Source organism: Dendropsophus ebraccatus, chromosome 2 (genome assembly GCF_027789765.1).
Source record: "Dendropsophus ebraccatus isolate aDenEbr1 chromosome 2, aDenEbr1.pat, whole genome shotgun sequence".
Lineage (NCBI taxonomy): Eukaryota > Metazoa > Chordata > Amphibia > Anura > Hylidae > Dendropsophus > Dendropsophus ebraccatus.
Window position 1 is genome coordinate 180,122,034 of NC_091455.1, and position 17,125 is coordinate 180,139,158.

At 40.4% G+C, this 17,125-nt stretch overlaps 1 protein-coding gene across 2 annotated transcripts in view; it reads right to left on the minus strand.

Moving 5' to 3' along the window:
* The window catches only part of RAPGEF5 (Rap guanine nucleotide exchange factor 5), a 226,007-nt gene that overhangs the window by 79,254 nt on the left and 129,628 nt on the right, over nt 1–17,125 (minus strand). For both annotated transcript variants that reach the window (XM_069958818.1, XM_069958819.1), the window contains one exon: nt 10,711–10,833. In XM_069958818.1, the coding sequence (XP_069814919.1) occupies nt 10,711–10,833 (123 nt within the window). The remainder of the gene's footprint in view (nt 1–10,710; nt 10,834–17,125) is intronic.

Genomic DNA, 17,125 nt, shown 5'->3' on the forward strand with positions numbered 1-17,125 from the left:
ACTTTTATTCTATGTTTTTATTAAGTTTATCCTTTAATGTCCTATTGTTTAACTTGGGAAACTGTTCTTGTATGGAACAATGAAAATAGAAGTGCAAAATAGAAAACTAATAGAATTGACAAGAACATGCAAGTTAACAGATATGTGCACCCTCTCCCCAAGCTATATCGGGAACGTCTTCAAGTGGCTGTAACTGATAGGGTGTGGTCTCACATTCAGGTTTCACCATGTCTTTTCTATTGTAGGTGATTTTAGCAGATAGCTTTTTTTGGTTGTATGCATAGCATTATGAAGCCTTTACCACCAAGTATGTGCAGTGATCTTCTACAATGCATTGGAGTGGAACAAGGCCAGTTTGGTCAGAGTGTAAATGGGGCATCTACCAGATGTGCAGGGTGTCAGCATACTGACCGGTGGTGCCATAACATCAGTATAATGTGCAGCCTACATAAGAGGCACATAGAGTGACTTTTTCACTGTTCGTGGACACAAATGTATTTATAAACTCTGTGGTGGGTATTAGTACCATGTTGGGTATGATTAAGGCAATAGTACTACTGTGAAGAGCACAAAGAGGAGACTTTTACAGGGTGTGTCATTACTTGTTGGCCTTTTTTTCCCTTAGGACACTACTTCTACTATACTGCTGCTGTATGTTTTATTTCTAATGGAAGAATAAAGACTTTTTTAACTGGATTAATGCGGTCATCCTCCTCTTGTACTTGGAATACGGTGGTCGTCTGGAATCCATGATGAACTCTGCATTTACGTGGGAACCAAAAATTTTGGCCTAAAACAGCTTGGCTGCTGCTGATTAATTTGTGTGTATTGCTACTTCTACTATTGTGACATCACTACATTTTTTTATTTCTATGCTACAGTATTTACAGAAACTTGCAAACTGCAGGTACGGTAATAGGACAGCAACAGGCACAGCATTGAGGTTATTAGTAGGATGACGTCTGGGCTGGATAGAGGGAAAGAAAGGACAGTGAAGATGTCACCTGTGGGTCAAAACTCTAGAAATGTGACACTAAATAGAACTGTGAACCTATTTGGTGGGGGGCACAGATGAAATCTTTGCACTGTGCCCACTAATGTGTTAGATCGGCCCTAGGGTGAACTTTACCAAGTTACAAATAACCACTGGTGTAATAGCACCAGTGACTCTTTATCAAAATATTAGTTTCCCATGTAAAAACACACGTGCTTCCTCTTGAAATGTTTGTAGATGAGAAATGTAAACTTGCTTTGTTCAGCCTGTATATATTTATGCTATAGTGGAAGGAAATCGGCCAATGTCAGCAGTGCACATGATAGGCCTCTTACCCGCAGATACCATCTCTCTCTGGACAGCACATGAGGGTGCTGTGTGCAGATTTCCTGAAATCACCAATGATTCGCACAATTAAAGCTCTCGACAAGTCAAGGTCACATCATTTCACCCGAGTGCTTCTAAGTGGTGCAGAGATTACAGGAGAAATGAGCCCTGACCGAGGACAGTGTCCCCAAAATACAGTACATCCTGCCAAATGATAGCACTCCATAAACCCTGCGAATAGAAGCAAGTCACTACAAATCAAAACCTTCATCTGTACAGAAAGATGTCCCATCACATTATAACGTATAATGAATGTACTGTACACACTGCCCAAATTCATATGCTTATAAATTTGGGGATCGAAACGCAATAATGGTGTTTCTATTGGTAATTTCCTAAGCTTTCAATGCTGTTTTATTCTATATTCCACAGCACCGGATGCAGAATAACATCACTTACATACAGCGGATAAGACCCACTCTTCTAACACAACCAGAAGAAGAAGTCCTTCTCTTTTGTTATCTCTCTTTTATACATAACACAATCCTCTCTACTTACACAATATAGAGAGGCAGATAATAATGGAAAAAAACGATGGTGCTTGTTCAATTAATAAAATCTGAAATGAACGTTGGTGATTTTATAAACTCATAAAATGTGACAGCTACATTCATTCCTGATTTCATGTAATAGCCTGTGCCTCAAATTCTGGGGGAAAAAAAGGACAATTTCTGCGGTGATGCAGATAAGCCCTGCTGGGTGGAAATGTGATTTATTTTACTTATCTAACAGGCTGTTGACAGTGACCCGGAACACAGTAACAGAGTAATAATATTCTTATCACTATTATACCACTAACATAGTCAGCTCTGCTTCATAAGAACAAAGAGCAGGAGAAAATTTACATATGTGCAGCCTTCCTGTGCTTGAATTTGAAAGGGGACACAGCGTACCTACATACCTGATAAATCTTAGGGATAGAGTCCCCACCCTGCTAGTTTGTGGCACATTTACATAAGATACCTGTACAAATGTTCCATCATCTGGTATCTTTTCTGACTAAACAAAAACACCCATAACCGGTCAGTGAAAGACGTCTTAAAAGACAGAATGTGTGTTATTTGCTTCATCGACCACGGTTCGGCTGCCTCATTACCACTAAGCTGAATTTAGACAAAACAATATATCTTATGATAAATTAGTCTCTCGTGAATAGATAATAACGATAACAACGTCACTAACAATTTATAGCTACTTATTGTTAACACTTAAGAATTTTGTTCTGGGAGGCGTATGCTGCTGCCAGACCTGTCAGGAGACAAAATGTTTGGCCAAAAAGGTATTGAAGATGTATAGCCACCTACAGTCTCAAAACAGAGGGTGAACATTAACCACAATGATCCAGGGGGAAATTTTGTAGCTTTGGATTCTAACCAAGGAGTGGGGTGAAAGCTGCTGCCAGATTTTTCTAGTAGCAATTTATGGCCCTTAAAGTGATATTGTCATGCCTCTTGCTCTATGTGTGGTGACAGTATCACTTTAAGAATTAAAAAAAAAAATAGTACAGTTGAAATTGAACTAACTGCCCTGATCTATTTCTCCCCCAACATCTGCCTATGGGGAGGAAGAGTCTGGCAATCCCCTTACACATTAGTTAGTTGGATGATAATAGTCTAATATGCATGGTCAGCTTAAACAAGTACTTGAGCTTATTCTATTTTTCACCCACAAAATGCACACGCACCCCCTGTGCCATCTGTTTCATCCAAGCTTATCTGCATCCAAACACTTCATTACTGCAACTAGGTCAGATTACCACCACTCAGCAAGACTCTATAGTGTAGAGCTGAGGGGCAGAAGATCTACATTACTGATTTAAAATTTGCTGTACAGAGATGAGCCTCCTCCCCTTCTCACTACAAAACAAACTGCACCATGTGAAGTGTAGGCATCATAAGAAAATTATATCAGATGGGAAATAGGAATCAACATGGAAGGCAACCTATGCATGTTACTAACTAAAACAGGTATACACGAGAACCTCTACATTGTTCTTAGAGAAACTCTCCGTTCCAGAAGAACAAACAGAGATAATGTTGAGGACCTGAATGGGTACTGAAGGTAACGTAGGAGATAAAGGCAGGTAGGAAGACCCTAGCCCAAATGACCTATCTCAGGACAGATTGGTTTTGTTTAGGGGGATGTTCAATCACCCTAAGTTTGGAGGCCGGGGAGCTCCTAGTCCAAGTTTCATGGAAGCGAGACTCCTTGTCTTGTCCCACTCACATACCAAGGAGATTCATGCAAGGGACAACTTCGCCACTAAATCCGGACCTTATAACGAGGGTCTTCCTGGGCCGGTTGTATTATATTGTATTACATTAGAAAAAAAGACATATCAGATCCTATGTTATTTTTCTTTATTAGTGCTTGATACAAGGCAAACACATGTCTTCTATTGTGATGAATATGATGTAAATTTTCATTTTTATTTAATATTAGCCTATGCTAAGAAAGGGTGCTTTGCTTCTTTAGGACGTTGAAGGAAGTACTGTATGGAATTTTTACAACATATTTACGATCACCATGGCTGATTGTTCCTGTTTCAGGGTAAAGAAACAAAAACAACTGCAAGCAGGTCCGTATTTAGAGTTCCTCCTTCCACAGGCACTTTAGTGCTCACACCCTCACAGAGCAGGCGTGACATGGCTGCAGCGAGGGCACATTGTTGGCAAAACCACATAATGTGTAAGTCTGAGCAGTTTCCAAAATCACTTAAAATTTCTGTTGCATAAACTCACTTAAAAAAACAAAACACTTTTGACATGTTACACAGCCATGTAGGCAAACCCCCATAATCCCTAGATAGAGCCAGGAGAAGCACATGGCTCAGCACTTCACTCCCTGGCTCGCTGTTCTCCCCATCTCACTGCAGGAGATAGAATCTATAGTAAATCTAAAGGGCCTGACAATGACAGGGACAAAGGAAGAGCAATGATCAAGGGAGGCAAGCATAAAACCGAATTTCTCTTGGCTCTATCTAGCAATCGTAGGGTTCTGACCGATTAAAACTTTTTTTTTTTTTTTTTTTTAAGTGATAGTATGCCTTTAAGGCCTCCTTTACATGTTATTTTTGCAGAGTTTTCAATGCTTTATTTTGAAACCATTGGTAGGGTGGCAGAGCAACAGCAGGAAGCGTCTTATCCTTACTTGTCTTCCATAACCACTTAGGTAAGGTATACAAGTCTCTCTGCAGTGCACAGCAACCTACATAACTTCAAGGAATAAATTGCTCAAAGCCATCATAAAAAGACTACACCATACAGTACAGTGCCAGGTGGGCAGGGATAGTAGAAATATATTGCCTTCATAGAATTAAAGTAAAATCAATAAACACTATGTATATCCTGTACTTTATCTTTACATAGAAGGAAGAACGGCCAATATGATATTAACATATTGTGAAACGCAGACACCATAAGAAAGTTCTTGAATATCCCAAAATAGAAGCCCATATCTGTCTCCGAGTTATAATTTATCACCGATTTGCAAAGCAGCGGGCGACAGATGAATGGAGCATTTCACCGAACACGATGTGTGAACACAAAGCTGTATTTGTTTGGTAAAATATCAGACTGTCAAACAAACCAACCCACCCTCTATAAAACAAAATCCTAGAGAAAACCCTCCGCCGAGCTCACAATGACACATTTACATCAATGTGATTAATGCTTCAAATATGTTCCTAGAAAAAGTCATTCAGCAAAAAAAAATGCAAAATGCTGAATGTTTTCGTGTAGACAAAGAAAATCAAATAAGGCTTTTCTGTCAATGATGTCTGGGCTGAAATGGGTATGTGCCAGGACTCCATCCCTGCCTCTTATAATGAATGAGAGACATGGAGTTGGGCATCCATCACAGCACGGCCAAAGCTGTTATCTCACCAAAACACAGCTGAATCATGTACTTGTGCTGGGATAAGAGAAGTACATAGGAAGAACTAGAAGGTATTATCGATCTAAAACATGTTTCCATGGCAGGTGCTGTATGCCGAAAAGATGAACAGTAGTCTTACAGCCGCTGAATATTTCTGATAAGTAGAGGAGAATTGAGAGCTACTTGGACTGCAAGATGTGCTAAAAATCAGAAGAAACATATCAAGCCAACGGGTTCCCTCTGAAGTATTAATATATCAAGTGGAAGATAAAGAAAATTTGCAAAAAAAAATAATTATATATATATCTATTATATATATACTCTTATGTAGCAATAAAGTATGATACATAATAAAAAATTTTATATATTCCATATAGCCCCTCTATTCCTTTACTCTTTTGTATCTTGCTGTAAGAGAAATAGCCACAGCCCGCACAGCTCTGGGAGTCGGGTCGTGACATCACCATTTTATCCAGGAAGTGAAGCCTTGATGCAGTAGTAAGTGCAGGGAAAAAAAACCTTTGTGTGCATTTCCCGTAATAAGTGTATATTGGTGATTTGTATAACTTTTGGGGGGGGGGGGGGCAATAAAATACTTTAATATTAGAGATAAGCGAACCGGGTTCAGGTTCGAGTCCATCCGAACCCGATCGTTCGGCATTTGATTAGCGGGGCTGCTGAACTTGGTTAAAGCTCTAAGGTTGTCTGGAAAACATGGATACAGCCAATGACTATATCCATGTTTTCCACATAGCCTTAGGGCTTTATCCAACTTCAGCAGCCACCGCTCGAGGTTCGCTCATCTCTAATTAATATAAATTTTCGCCGGACTTCTCGTTTAAGACTGGCAAACTAATTTGTGATGTTATGTGTCAGCAAGTGGTTGGGTCAAACGTAGCAAGTGTTCCTCAAACGTCTTTCATAAAGTTTAATAATGGACTGGCAGGTTGTATATTGCCTTGTCAAATCCACTGATATTGCGCATACAGTATTAGGCTGGGTTCACACTACGTATATTTCAGTCAGTATTGTGTTCCTCATATTGCAACCAAAACCAGGAGTGGATTGAAAACACAGAAAGGCTCTGTTCATCCAATGTTGAAATTAAGTGGATTGCCGCCATATAACAGTAAATAACGGCCTTTATTTCAATACAACAGCCGTTGTTTTAAAATACCAGTAAATATTTACCATTAAATGACGGCCATCCACTCAATTTCAACATTGTGTGAACAGAGCCTTTCTGTGTATTCAATCCACTCCTGGTTTTGGTTGCAATATGAGGACCACAATACTGACTGAAATATACGTAGTATGAACCCAGCCTCAATGAGGGAATCAAGGCTATAAGAACAATGGCAGCCATGTAAAGTTTATAGTCAACCTGGATCCTAGAGCATAAAAGGATGAGAAATTACCAGGCTCTTCAACAAACACCTGGACATTTATATATACAGTAAATAGGGTCCATGCTTTACATTTAACTGAGAATAAAGGTTTAAAGGGATTATCCAGCGCTACAAAAACATGGCCACTTTCTTCCAGAGACAGCACCACTCCAGTCTCCAGTTCAGGTATGGTTTGCAATTAAGATCTATTTACTTAAATGAAATCAAGTTACAAAACCTGCGCCCAAACTGGAGACAAGAGTGGTGCTGTCTCCTGGAGGCACCCTAGTTCTCGTGATAGGTGTGTGTGTGTGTGTGTGTATAGGGATCTCAGTGGTCAGACCTCTTCCAAATATATATTACTTATTCTATAAATAGTTTACCAATAGTTTGTGGCATCAAAGTAAAGTAACCATTACGTTGGCACAAACTACTGGGGTAAAAAGGAAAAAAAGTGTCAAACATGACTAGTAGGGAACATTAAATTTATTGCATAGTGTGCTGCATTACGGTCATACATTAGGCACAGTTTCTGCACCTCTGGTCTGGTTTAATGTGGTCGATTTTTCTTTTAACAATATGCATGAATCTTTCCCACTATCTTTAGCCTTTCTATACTGGTGTACAGTATATTCTATGTATACCAGCAGCTGTAAGGAAGCCACACATGGTCATCAGCTACAGGTTGGGGATCAGTATTTTAAAGTACAGAGATCATACAGTACTGTATTATTATAATAATCTTGTTATAGACAAACATACATACCTCTATATAGTGTTTTTATCCTCACTCACAGCTCACTTCATGCCTTATGGGCTAAGCAACAAAATTGCCAGTATAAGGTTGTAGAACGTGTTGACACAATAGATGACATTGACATAACTTTGCTACAAATAATGTAACATCTGTGGAAAATGACCGGCAGCAATTGGGAGGAAGGGTGGGGGGGAACAATAGTAAGCTGAATAATGAATTATATAAATCCTGCAATATATCATAGATTACTGTATATCAAGCTGCCCATAAATTCAACCCCAAGTCCCTTCAAGGGCTTATTCAGCCCTAGTCTATCCCCAGGATATCCCATCAATATTAGATTGCTGTGAGACAGACCCCTGCCAATCAAAAATATAAAGGGGAATTGTGTTTGAGGATATAAGGCTTGCGCAACTGCCTTGCATTTGCAAATGTTGTAGCAAAACGGGTAAGGCTGCAGTACTTTGCACCGCTGCTACTAATAGTACCAGTAGCAGCCATTGCAAACACCAAAAGGCTGCAGCAATGGTCGAACGTTCTTATTTATTACTGCCCATGTAAACATCCCAGGAGCAAATGTATATTTCTTATCACATCTTTTATGTTAAAACAATCATTCGCTGGCAGCACATTTCCCTGTAAAGGGTATGTTCACACTGAGGAATAGGCAAGGAATTGAAGAGGAAATTTTCCTGAGAAAAATTTCCTCTTCTTGAGTTGGCGTGGAATTCGGGAAGAAAGCCCCAATGACTTTTATGGAATATCTCTAGCAGAATACGCCCAAAGAATTGACACGTCAATTCTTTTGGCGGAAAGCGGATCCATGGTGGAACATTTTGTGTGTAAATTCCGCCATGTGAACAACAGAGCAAACAACCCATTGAACACAATGGAACATTGCTCTGTACTTATTTTACAGGTGGAATTGCAAGCGGAATACACGTCAAATTAAGTGCGGATTCAGCTTGAAATACTTGCCTATTCCTCAGTGTGAACATACCTTAAACCAGTCTTGTAGAACAAAACCAAAAAAAGTGACTTAATGTCAGTCAGGTTCTTCAATCATCTACACCCTTAAGGCCCTATTACACAAAGCGATTATCGTCCGTATCCGGACGATATTGGCCGTTGCAGCAGATAATCGTCTTGTGTAATAGAACACAACAATCAGAAAGACAATGGCAGACATCGTTCATGTCGGCTGATCGTTATCTGCCATTGTCTTTCTGACTAAGATAGTAACGATCTGCTGCTGTCGCTCAGTGGAACAGCCCCCCCCCCCACGGCTCTTACCTGCTCGCTGCTGGTGCGTATAATAGCGTCGGCGGCGAGCAGAGAGCGAGAAACAAGCAAGTGCTGACATCGCTCATTTTCTCCTCTGCATTGGCCTATGTGATAGGGGCTTAAAGTGTCACTGTCGTTAAAAATTTTTTTCAGAAATCAATAGTACAGGCGATTTTAAGAAACTTTGTAATTGGTTTTATTAGCTGAAAAATGAATTTTTATCATGAAAAAGCAGTGTGAAGCTCTCCCCCATCTTCATTGTTCTCCTACGGAAAGAGAAAGTAGAGGCACCAAAACAGGACAACAAAGAGTTAATTTACATTCACGTCATGGGCTCTATCCTCTGCAGTCACCACTGACCTCTGAATAGCACTCTGAATAGCTCCCCCCCCGCTTTGTTCTCGGCTCTCAGCTGCCCGCTAATCTCGCTCCTTCCTCCTCCCCTCTCCATAGCTCATGATCCGACTGATGAAAAACAGTCGAGATTTCCTGATTCTGAGCAGTGGATGACAGAAAGGAGAGGAGGGGGGACCTGGGGAAAGTTTTATAAAAACAGATAATGGCATATTTGCCTAAGAAACCCAATTACAAAGTTTTTTAAAATCGCCTGGACTATTGATTTCTGCAAAAAAAAAATTAACTACAGTGACTCTTTAAAGTTCTGTTTATGTAGATGCTTTGTTATGTTGGTTGGTTGTTAGGGTTTCTGGCAGCAAGAAGAGTGTAGTCTGTTGTGCCATTCTTGCACGTGACTGCTGCAGCCTCACTGATGATGCCGCTGACTAAATCACATGACTGCTGACATCAAGATCTACGCCATGTCTTTGCTCCTGAAAAGAAACCTAGCATCTGTGGGGAACCAGCAAAGCAACAGTGCTGGAAAAGTGAGGGATTTAACAGGTGAATGCAGTATTTATTATAACACTTCCTGATGCTAATTTTATTTTATGGCTGGGTTCACACTGCATTTTTGCTTTTCACTTAACAGATCCGTTTTTAAAGTGAATATACCATCAGTACATTGCTTTAAGCATCACACAGAGTTGGCACGAGGAAGCCAATGCCACGGTCCCTTTTTTCAACCGCAGCCCGATTCCCGCATATGGCGCCGTTCTATTCCCAGGCACCAGCCGGGGGTGAAGCACTGGAGGCAGGCTGGCCCGCCTCTCTATAATGCGGCTCCATTAATTCTAATGGCCGTTCTATCCATGTGTGAAACTTAATGTACTGATGGTACATTTGCTTTAAATGTTCAGTTTCAACATACAGAAATGTTTTTGTGTACGCTAAAAAATAAATATTGTAAGTCAATGGAAAACGGATCCTGACAGACTGGCATACAATTGCATCCATTTTCACCATTCATTTTTGCATCTGTTTTTTTTTTCATAATCAGAAGCGTTAAACAGACAGCAAAAACACAGTGTGAACCTAGCCTAACTCTTCGACAACCCCTTTAGACAAATTTTATACAGCATTAAATGGTAGAATTCTGACCCAGTGGCGAAATGAACCGGAAATTACCATCACAAAATTCCGTAGTAATAATCAAATAAATAACAGGCAATTAAATAACAGTAAAATTGAAGCTAATTTTTATTTTAGTCTTTTATCCCATATCTTTATATAATTGCCGTCTAGCAAAAAAGGCCACATTCACAGTCTACTATTGCAGTGCATACTAGGCTCAAAAGATGCGATCGAAATTTTCGTTAGCGGTTTCATCATTGCCTGCATACACATGGAAAGATTATCACTTAAATTTGAATGATATAAAGCGTTTTCGCCCGCACATATGAACACCACTACATACCATATAAACAATAAGGCGAAATGTATCCAAATTCTAAAGTAAAAACAAATCTCCTTTCCCAAAACATCAGATGGATCGGGCATCAATCAGAACAATAGATTCAGAATCACAGACACAATTATCATCATTGACTATTCTAAGGTCAGTGGTTATACATGTCAGATTCTGCCACTGCTAATTTGTTTCTCTGAATAAGGTTATATAGACCTACTTGTTGTTCTCTCTTGTCAGGTGTCTTGGCCGTCGATGGCAGGATCTGATCCCTGGTCAGCTTCTGTACAAAATCAATGCGTCTGAACTCTTCTCTTCCATGCAGTTTGCACATAACTCCGGCCTTGAGGGTTGGAGAAAGAGCAAATAAATACTTAAATCCACAGTCGAAAGACATTGCAGTGATGACAAGTTTACTTAGGACTCATATTCTGCAATAAGTTAACAGATCATATAGAAGAGAGCACAAGGTCCAGGTATGAGTATGCCAGTGCAGTGCTGTATGAAATCACTCTAAATCACTATCCGCTATGTGTGTGTGACTGATATGCTGACTTTTTGTTTGTTCCTCTCCACCTATTTCCTGTTACATAGGAGAATTGTAACGAGAGGTTAAAAACCCATGGGAAAGCTGGCCAGGAACAATTGTGACATTGGATGCAGAGATGTAGGCTCGTCATTCCTAAAAATAACAATGTAGCACCTCCTTTACATCTACTTGAGTCCTTGGCCCTGGCCAAAAAGAATACGTTTTCAAGTCCACAGATTAGCGGGAGCTGCTACTTGACCCAGTACAGTGCTCGATTCATTCAGAATTATTATATTCCAAGAAAAGTTTTCAGGGATCTTAGAAATGTAGTCAACATAAGATGGAGGGACGGATTGGAGATCTTTGTTGTACGTGATAAAAGTCTGGAGGGGTAAATTATGCACAGAAAATGTAGCTTTGTCCACATTTTACTCCAAAATCTTAAAGGGGTTGTCCAGCAAAAATCTTTTTCTTTCAGATGAACTGGTTTCAGAAAGTTATATAGATTTGTAATTTATTTCTATTTAAAAATCTCAAGTCTTCCAGTACTTATCAGCTGCTGTATGCCCTGCAGGAAAGGCTGCATTCTTTTCTGTGTGACACAGAGCTCTCTGCTGCCACCTCTGTCCAAGACAGGAACTGTCCAGAGAAAGATAAGTTTTCTATATGGATTTGCTGCCACTCAGGACAGTTCCGGTCTCAGACAGAGGGGGGCAGCAGAGAGCGTCATGTCAGACTGGAAAGAATCCACCACTTCCTGCAGGACACACAGCAGCTGATAAGTATTGGAAGACTTGAGATTTCTAAATAGAAGTAATTTACAAATCAATATAACTTTGTGAAACCAGTTGATTTAAAAAGGGAAAAATGCTGGAGTTCCCCTTTAAGAAATAAAATTAAATAAAATAAAAAAAGGTGACAGGCATTCTATGAGTACCATCTTATGCCAGGTGTCTGTCTACGTAGGTATGTGACTGACTCGCAACAACCGCAGCACCTGTTTCACTGGAAAAGGCAGGTGGTCAAGGCCACCGAGCCTCCCCGAAGGGTGTGGTTCCCTTTTGGTCAGATACAGCTAACCTCAAAGGAAGGAGACCTCCATCCTAAAGAAGAACTGAATCCGGGTGCTGACCATGTCAAGCTGCTTAGCTTACACCAGGACACCAATGATGGGAGTATTATTTAACACGACAACGCACAAGATGCTCTCTTAGAAATCTGTCCATATCTTGTGCATGGTAGCATGATGGCCAGGGAATACTCCTATCATCTGTGTCCTGGTGTCAGCCCTGGAGCTTGACAAGATCAATACCCACATTCATATAATGCATAATGAGTATCTCCTTTGATGTTTGCTTCTCTCTATGTTAGTCACATAAGACTGATTCCTTATTTTATAGAATAGGTCATGTATCCAAGTTAAACTATTTCACAGCAGCTATGATTTTGAGTACTGAAGCTTCATAAAAATACACTGTCCTTGCTAACTCCTTCCCGCCCTCTGTGGCAGCTCCTACATTTGCATGGCAGGACTTTAGTATTCTAAGAGGTACCCAAAGAGGGAATCCATGCAATTAGTTTTAAGGCAGCAATACAAGAGTCACTATTGCAGAAATCAATAGTACAGGCGATTTTAAGAAACTTTGCAATTGGTTTTATTAGCCGAAAAATGAATTTGTATCATGAAAAAGAAGTTTGAAGCTCTCCCCCCCTGTCTTCATGGTTTTCCTATGGAGAGAGAAAGTAAAAGCAGCAAAACAGGACAACAAAGAGTTAATTTACATTCACATCATGGGCTCTCTCCTTTGACAGGCACCATGGACCTCTCTGACCTCTAATTTGGGCTCTGAATAGCTCCCCTGCTGAGCAATGCTTTGTTCTCAGCTCTCAGCTGCCCACTAATCTCGCTCCTTCCCCCTCCCCTCTTCATAGACCAGACAGATCCGACTAATGAAAAAACAGTCAAGATTTTCTGATTCTGAGGAGTGGATGACAGAAAGGAGAGGAGGGGGGACCTGGGAAAAGGCTTTTTACATGCAGATAATGGCAGATTTTGCTAATAAACCCAATTACAAAGTTTCTTAAAATTCTTAAATGGACTATTGATTTCTGCAAAAAAAAATTAAAAATTAACGACAGTAACACTTTAAAGTGACTCTGTACCCACAATCTGCCCACCCCAAACCGCTTATACCTTCAGATAGCTGCTTTTAATTCAAGATCTGTCCTGGGGTGCGTTCGGCAGGTGATGCAGTTATTGTCCTAAAAAACAACTTTTAAACTTGCAGCCCTGTGTCAAGCAAAGTGCAAAGTTAGGGCACAGATAGTCTAGGCCACAGCAGTGTGACACAGGGCTGCCAGTTTAAAAGTTGTTTTTTAGGACAATAACTGCATCACCTGCTGAATGGACCCCAGGACAGATCTTTGATTAAAAGAAGCTATCCAAAGGTACAAGTGGTTTGGGGGGGTCAGACTGTGGGAACAGAGTCGCTTTAGGGCCCCTATAGCAGTATGGCTTAGTAGGGTGTATGAATATCATAGTGTAAGGGATGTATAAGCCATGGGATTGCAGTGTTGTCTCCCCCTCACAATGTAAACTAGTTAAAATCTATTTACCAGCTGTGAGGTTAATGTTCTGCATGCATGACATAACAATATCACAATGCATATGCTAAACATATAGCCCTGAGGTAAAGAACTGTATTCTACATCATATTTCGCACCTGTACTGAACAGCTGACTCTGCTTTTCAACACAATGGTTAAAAAAGCTGTATACCATCCAAATGTATAACAAAGAACACAGAATTATAGAAGATTGTCAGCAAAAACAGAATCCCTGGTCCATTTAGTCTCTTCTTCTTTATCTTCAGGTATATATATTTTTATCCTTGGTACACTTACATTCATTTATCATAGATTTACCAACCAAATCTGCTTTGTTCTAAGCATCTACTACTTTTTAGGTTGGGTTGACACCAGAGATGAGCGGACCTCACGCCTGTGATCCCGGCCGCATAGTTGCGATCCCACAAATAGGCGCCCAGGATATTCCAGGGATTTCAACATCGATTCCCTGGAATATCCTGGCCCCATGTTCCCGGTAGCGCAACTATGCGTCTGGGATCACAGGCATGAGGAGAGAGCGAACTGCTTTCCAAAAGTCCGAACAGTTCGCTCATCTCTAATTGACACTTCGTTTTTGCAACCCGTTCTTTTAATCTGTTTTGGATGCATTTGTGTGTATCTGTTTTGATTTGTTTTTCCAATTACTTCCATTATTAAAAATTAGAGATGAGCGAACCGGGTTCGGTTTCGAGTCGATCCGAACCCGAATGTTCGGTATTCGATTAGCAGTGGCTGCTGAACTTGGATAAAGCTCTAAGGTTGTCTGGAAAACATGGATACAGCCAATGACTATATCCATGTTTTCCACATAGCCTTAGGGCTTTATCCAAGTTCAGCAGCCACTGCTAATCAAATGCCGAAAGTTCGGGTTCGGATCGACTCTAGCATGCTCCAGGTTCGCTCATCTCTATTAAAAACAAAAACACGGATCAAAATGTGTCTTTTTTTTTTTTTTTTTTTTTTTTTAAACTGTGGTTTTTATTTTTATTAAAGTTTTATACAACAGAGAAACATGAAATAACAGGTTATAAAGCCAAAAACAAATGACTCTTCGGTACAGCATATAATAAGCATTGAGTTCCCGAGGAAGGCCGCAAAGTTCGTGGCAGGCTGGGAGCACATAGTTCTTTCAGAAAACTGTCATATAAACACTGGAACATTGTGAGGAAGTAAATCGACATGGAGAACCTCCAGGCCTGTAAAAGTAGTGCAAAATCGGGTACCGACGTCACATCATAAGTATATAAGACCAGAGTGTCTTTTTTTTTAACGTACACAAGACCATAGCTGATCACATTTCTGATCTTAATGAAATATGTTCTCACGTGGATTCAGATTATCCCCCAACATTCTCAGATTGTGCCATCTTATTTTTCTGTTTCACTTCTTATTAAAAACACTTCTTATTTAAAAGAGGCCTGTAAATACCTAAAACCACTGTCATAGCCTTATACACACAGTAATAGGGTTGTAAAGATGTTATTCCCTAAATAGTCACAAGTTCAGAAAAAAAGCTTTTATTTTTATTTAATTTAATAAAGTAGCACATAGTACCTGTAAACAGACATGGAATGGTTCCCAGTATCTAAAGCGACTCTGCACCCACAATCTGTCCCCCCCAAACCGCTTGTACCTTTAGATAGCTGCTTTTAATCCAAGATCTGTCCTGGGGTCCGTTCGGCAGGTGATGCAGTTATTGTCTTAAAAAAGCAACTTTTAAACTTGCAGCCTCGTGCCCAACGGCCGGGGCTTAGAGTATCTGTGCCCTAACTTTGCACCACCCCTACGTCCCTCCTCCCTACCCTCTTCATCATTACGGATGCCACTGGAACATTTTCTCCTGTCTGAACATTGCACAGGTGCATTAACGATCCAGCCCATGTTCAGTATTCACACAGCTGATGAATAGGAGACAATCTGCCTGGAACATTCCTAATGATGAGGAGGGTGGGGAGGAGGGACAGAGACGTTGTGCCAGCCTAATGCATACGCAATCTAAGCACCGGCCGTTGGGCACGGGGCTGCCAGTTTAAAAGTTGTTTTTTAGGACAATAACTGCATCACCTGCCAAACGGACCGCAGGACAGATCTTGGATTAAAAGCCGCTATCTGAAGGTACAAGCGTTTAGGGGGGGGGGGCAGATTGTGGGTACAGAGTCGCTTTAAAGGGGGTTTTCTGACTGCAAAATAGTCTTGCCAGAAGATAAGGATTAGGAAGGGGGGGGGAATCTGCACCGTCACTCCCAGCGCTGTGCCGATTTATGTCCTGTACATACTAAACAGAACTGCTGCATTCAATCACAGATAGAACCTGTGAGGTTTTCAATATGGAAACTATTCAGATTTCTGCATAAATTTTCAGGCAATGACACAGCAGAAAACCCCACTCCCATTGATGTCAATGTAAGATGTGGAGTCATGTGACAAAAAGGGACCTTTCACTTCCTTCTGTACAATTTTAATGGCCGTCCACCCACAAATGTGATTTGCAGAAAGCCACAGGTGCTTCACATGGTCGCCGGTCTTGCCTGTATGTGTATGTATCCTCAAAGTGACATTTTAGAGAGTGACATGTGATCACAGGCTCCCTTTAACATACACACCGTTTTAGATAGAACATGAAATCCAATAAAAAGACACAAATTTGAATTTATTGGTTCAAGGTAAAAAGTCACAACCATGTATGAAGTACTCTCCCATGTATATTTAATGTAAAATACAACAATAGCCACAAGAAATCTTTCCTGCTAATTTTAAAACTTTCCTTTACGGAAGGTCACCATGTACTAAGAGCCGAGCCTAAGGACCAGAACATTTTACTGCACTATAAATAAGCAGATGTTGTTTAGACAATCTACCCCAGCCTTTCCTCCAGGATTAAACTCTTTATTTAATGAGAGATCACCCTAAGGTACAGCAGCAGGATTCATAACAGAGAGAAAAATACAACTAGGAACAATGGAGTCCAGCATATATGAAGTCCTCAGCTATCTATGGGAGGTAATGGGGACTTATGCATCCTGGTGCCCAACTCTCCAATAGGGGAAAAAAAAAGGCAAAAGAGGGGCAATAAAAAACAATTCACAACATCTTTATGAAATAACATAAGTTTAGAAACAAAAAGTCATAATAATAATATTCCATTAATAATCATTTAACCATTGGCTCAATGCCAATACCAAGCAGACATGACGAAACTACTATCTAGCATACTCAACTAAAGACAGTCAAATACTCAAAGTACATCCTTACTCGCTGCCACCTCCATCCACGTTAGGAAATTTCCGGCGCCAGAGAAGAGAGGTTTGCTCCTTGACAGTTCCTGACTTGGACAGAGGGGGCAGCAGGGAGCATTGTTTCAGATGGCAAAACTAGATGATTTCTCTGATGCATACTGTTGGTAAGTATTAAAAGGATTGTTTTTAAAAGTTTACCTGTCACAAAAGAAAACTTTTGACAAGTCACAGAGACTTTGTGAC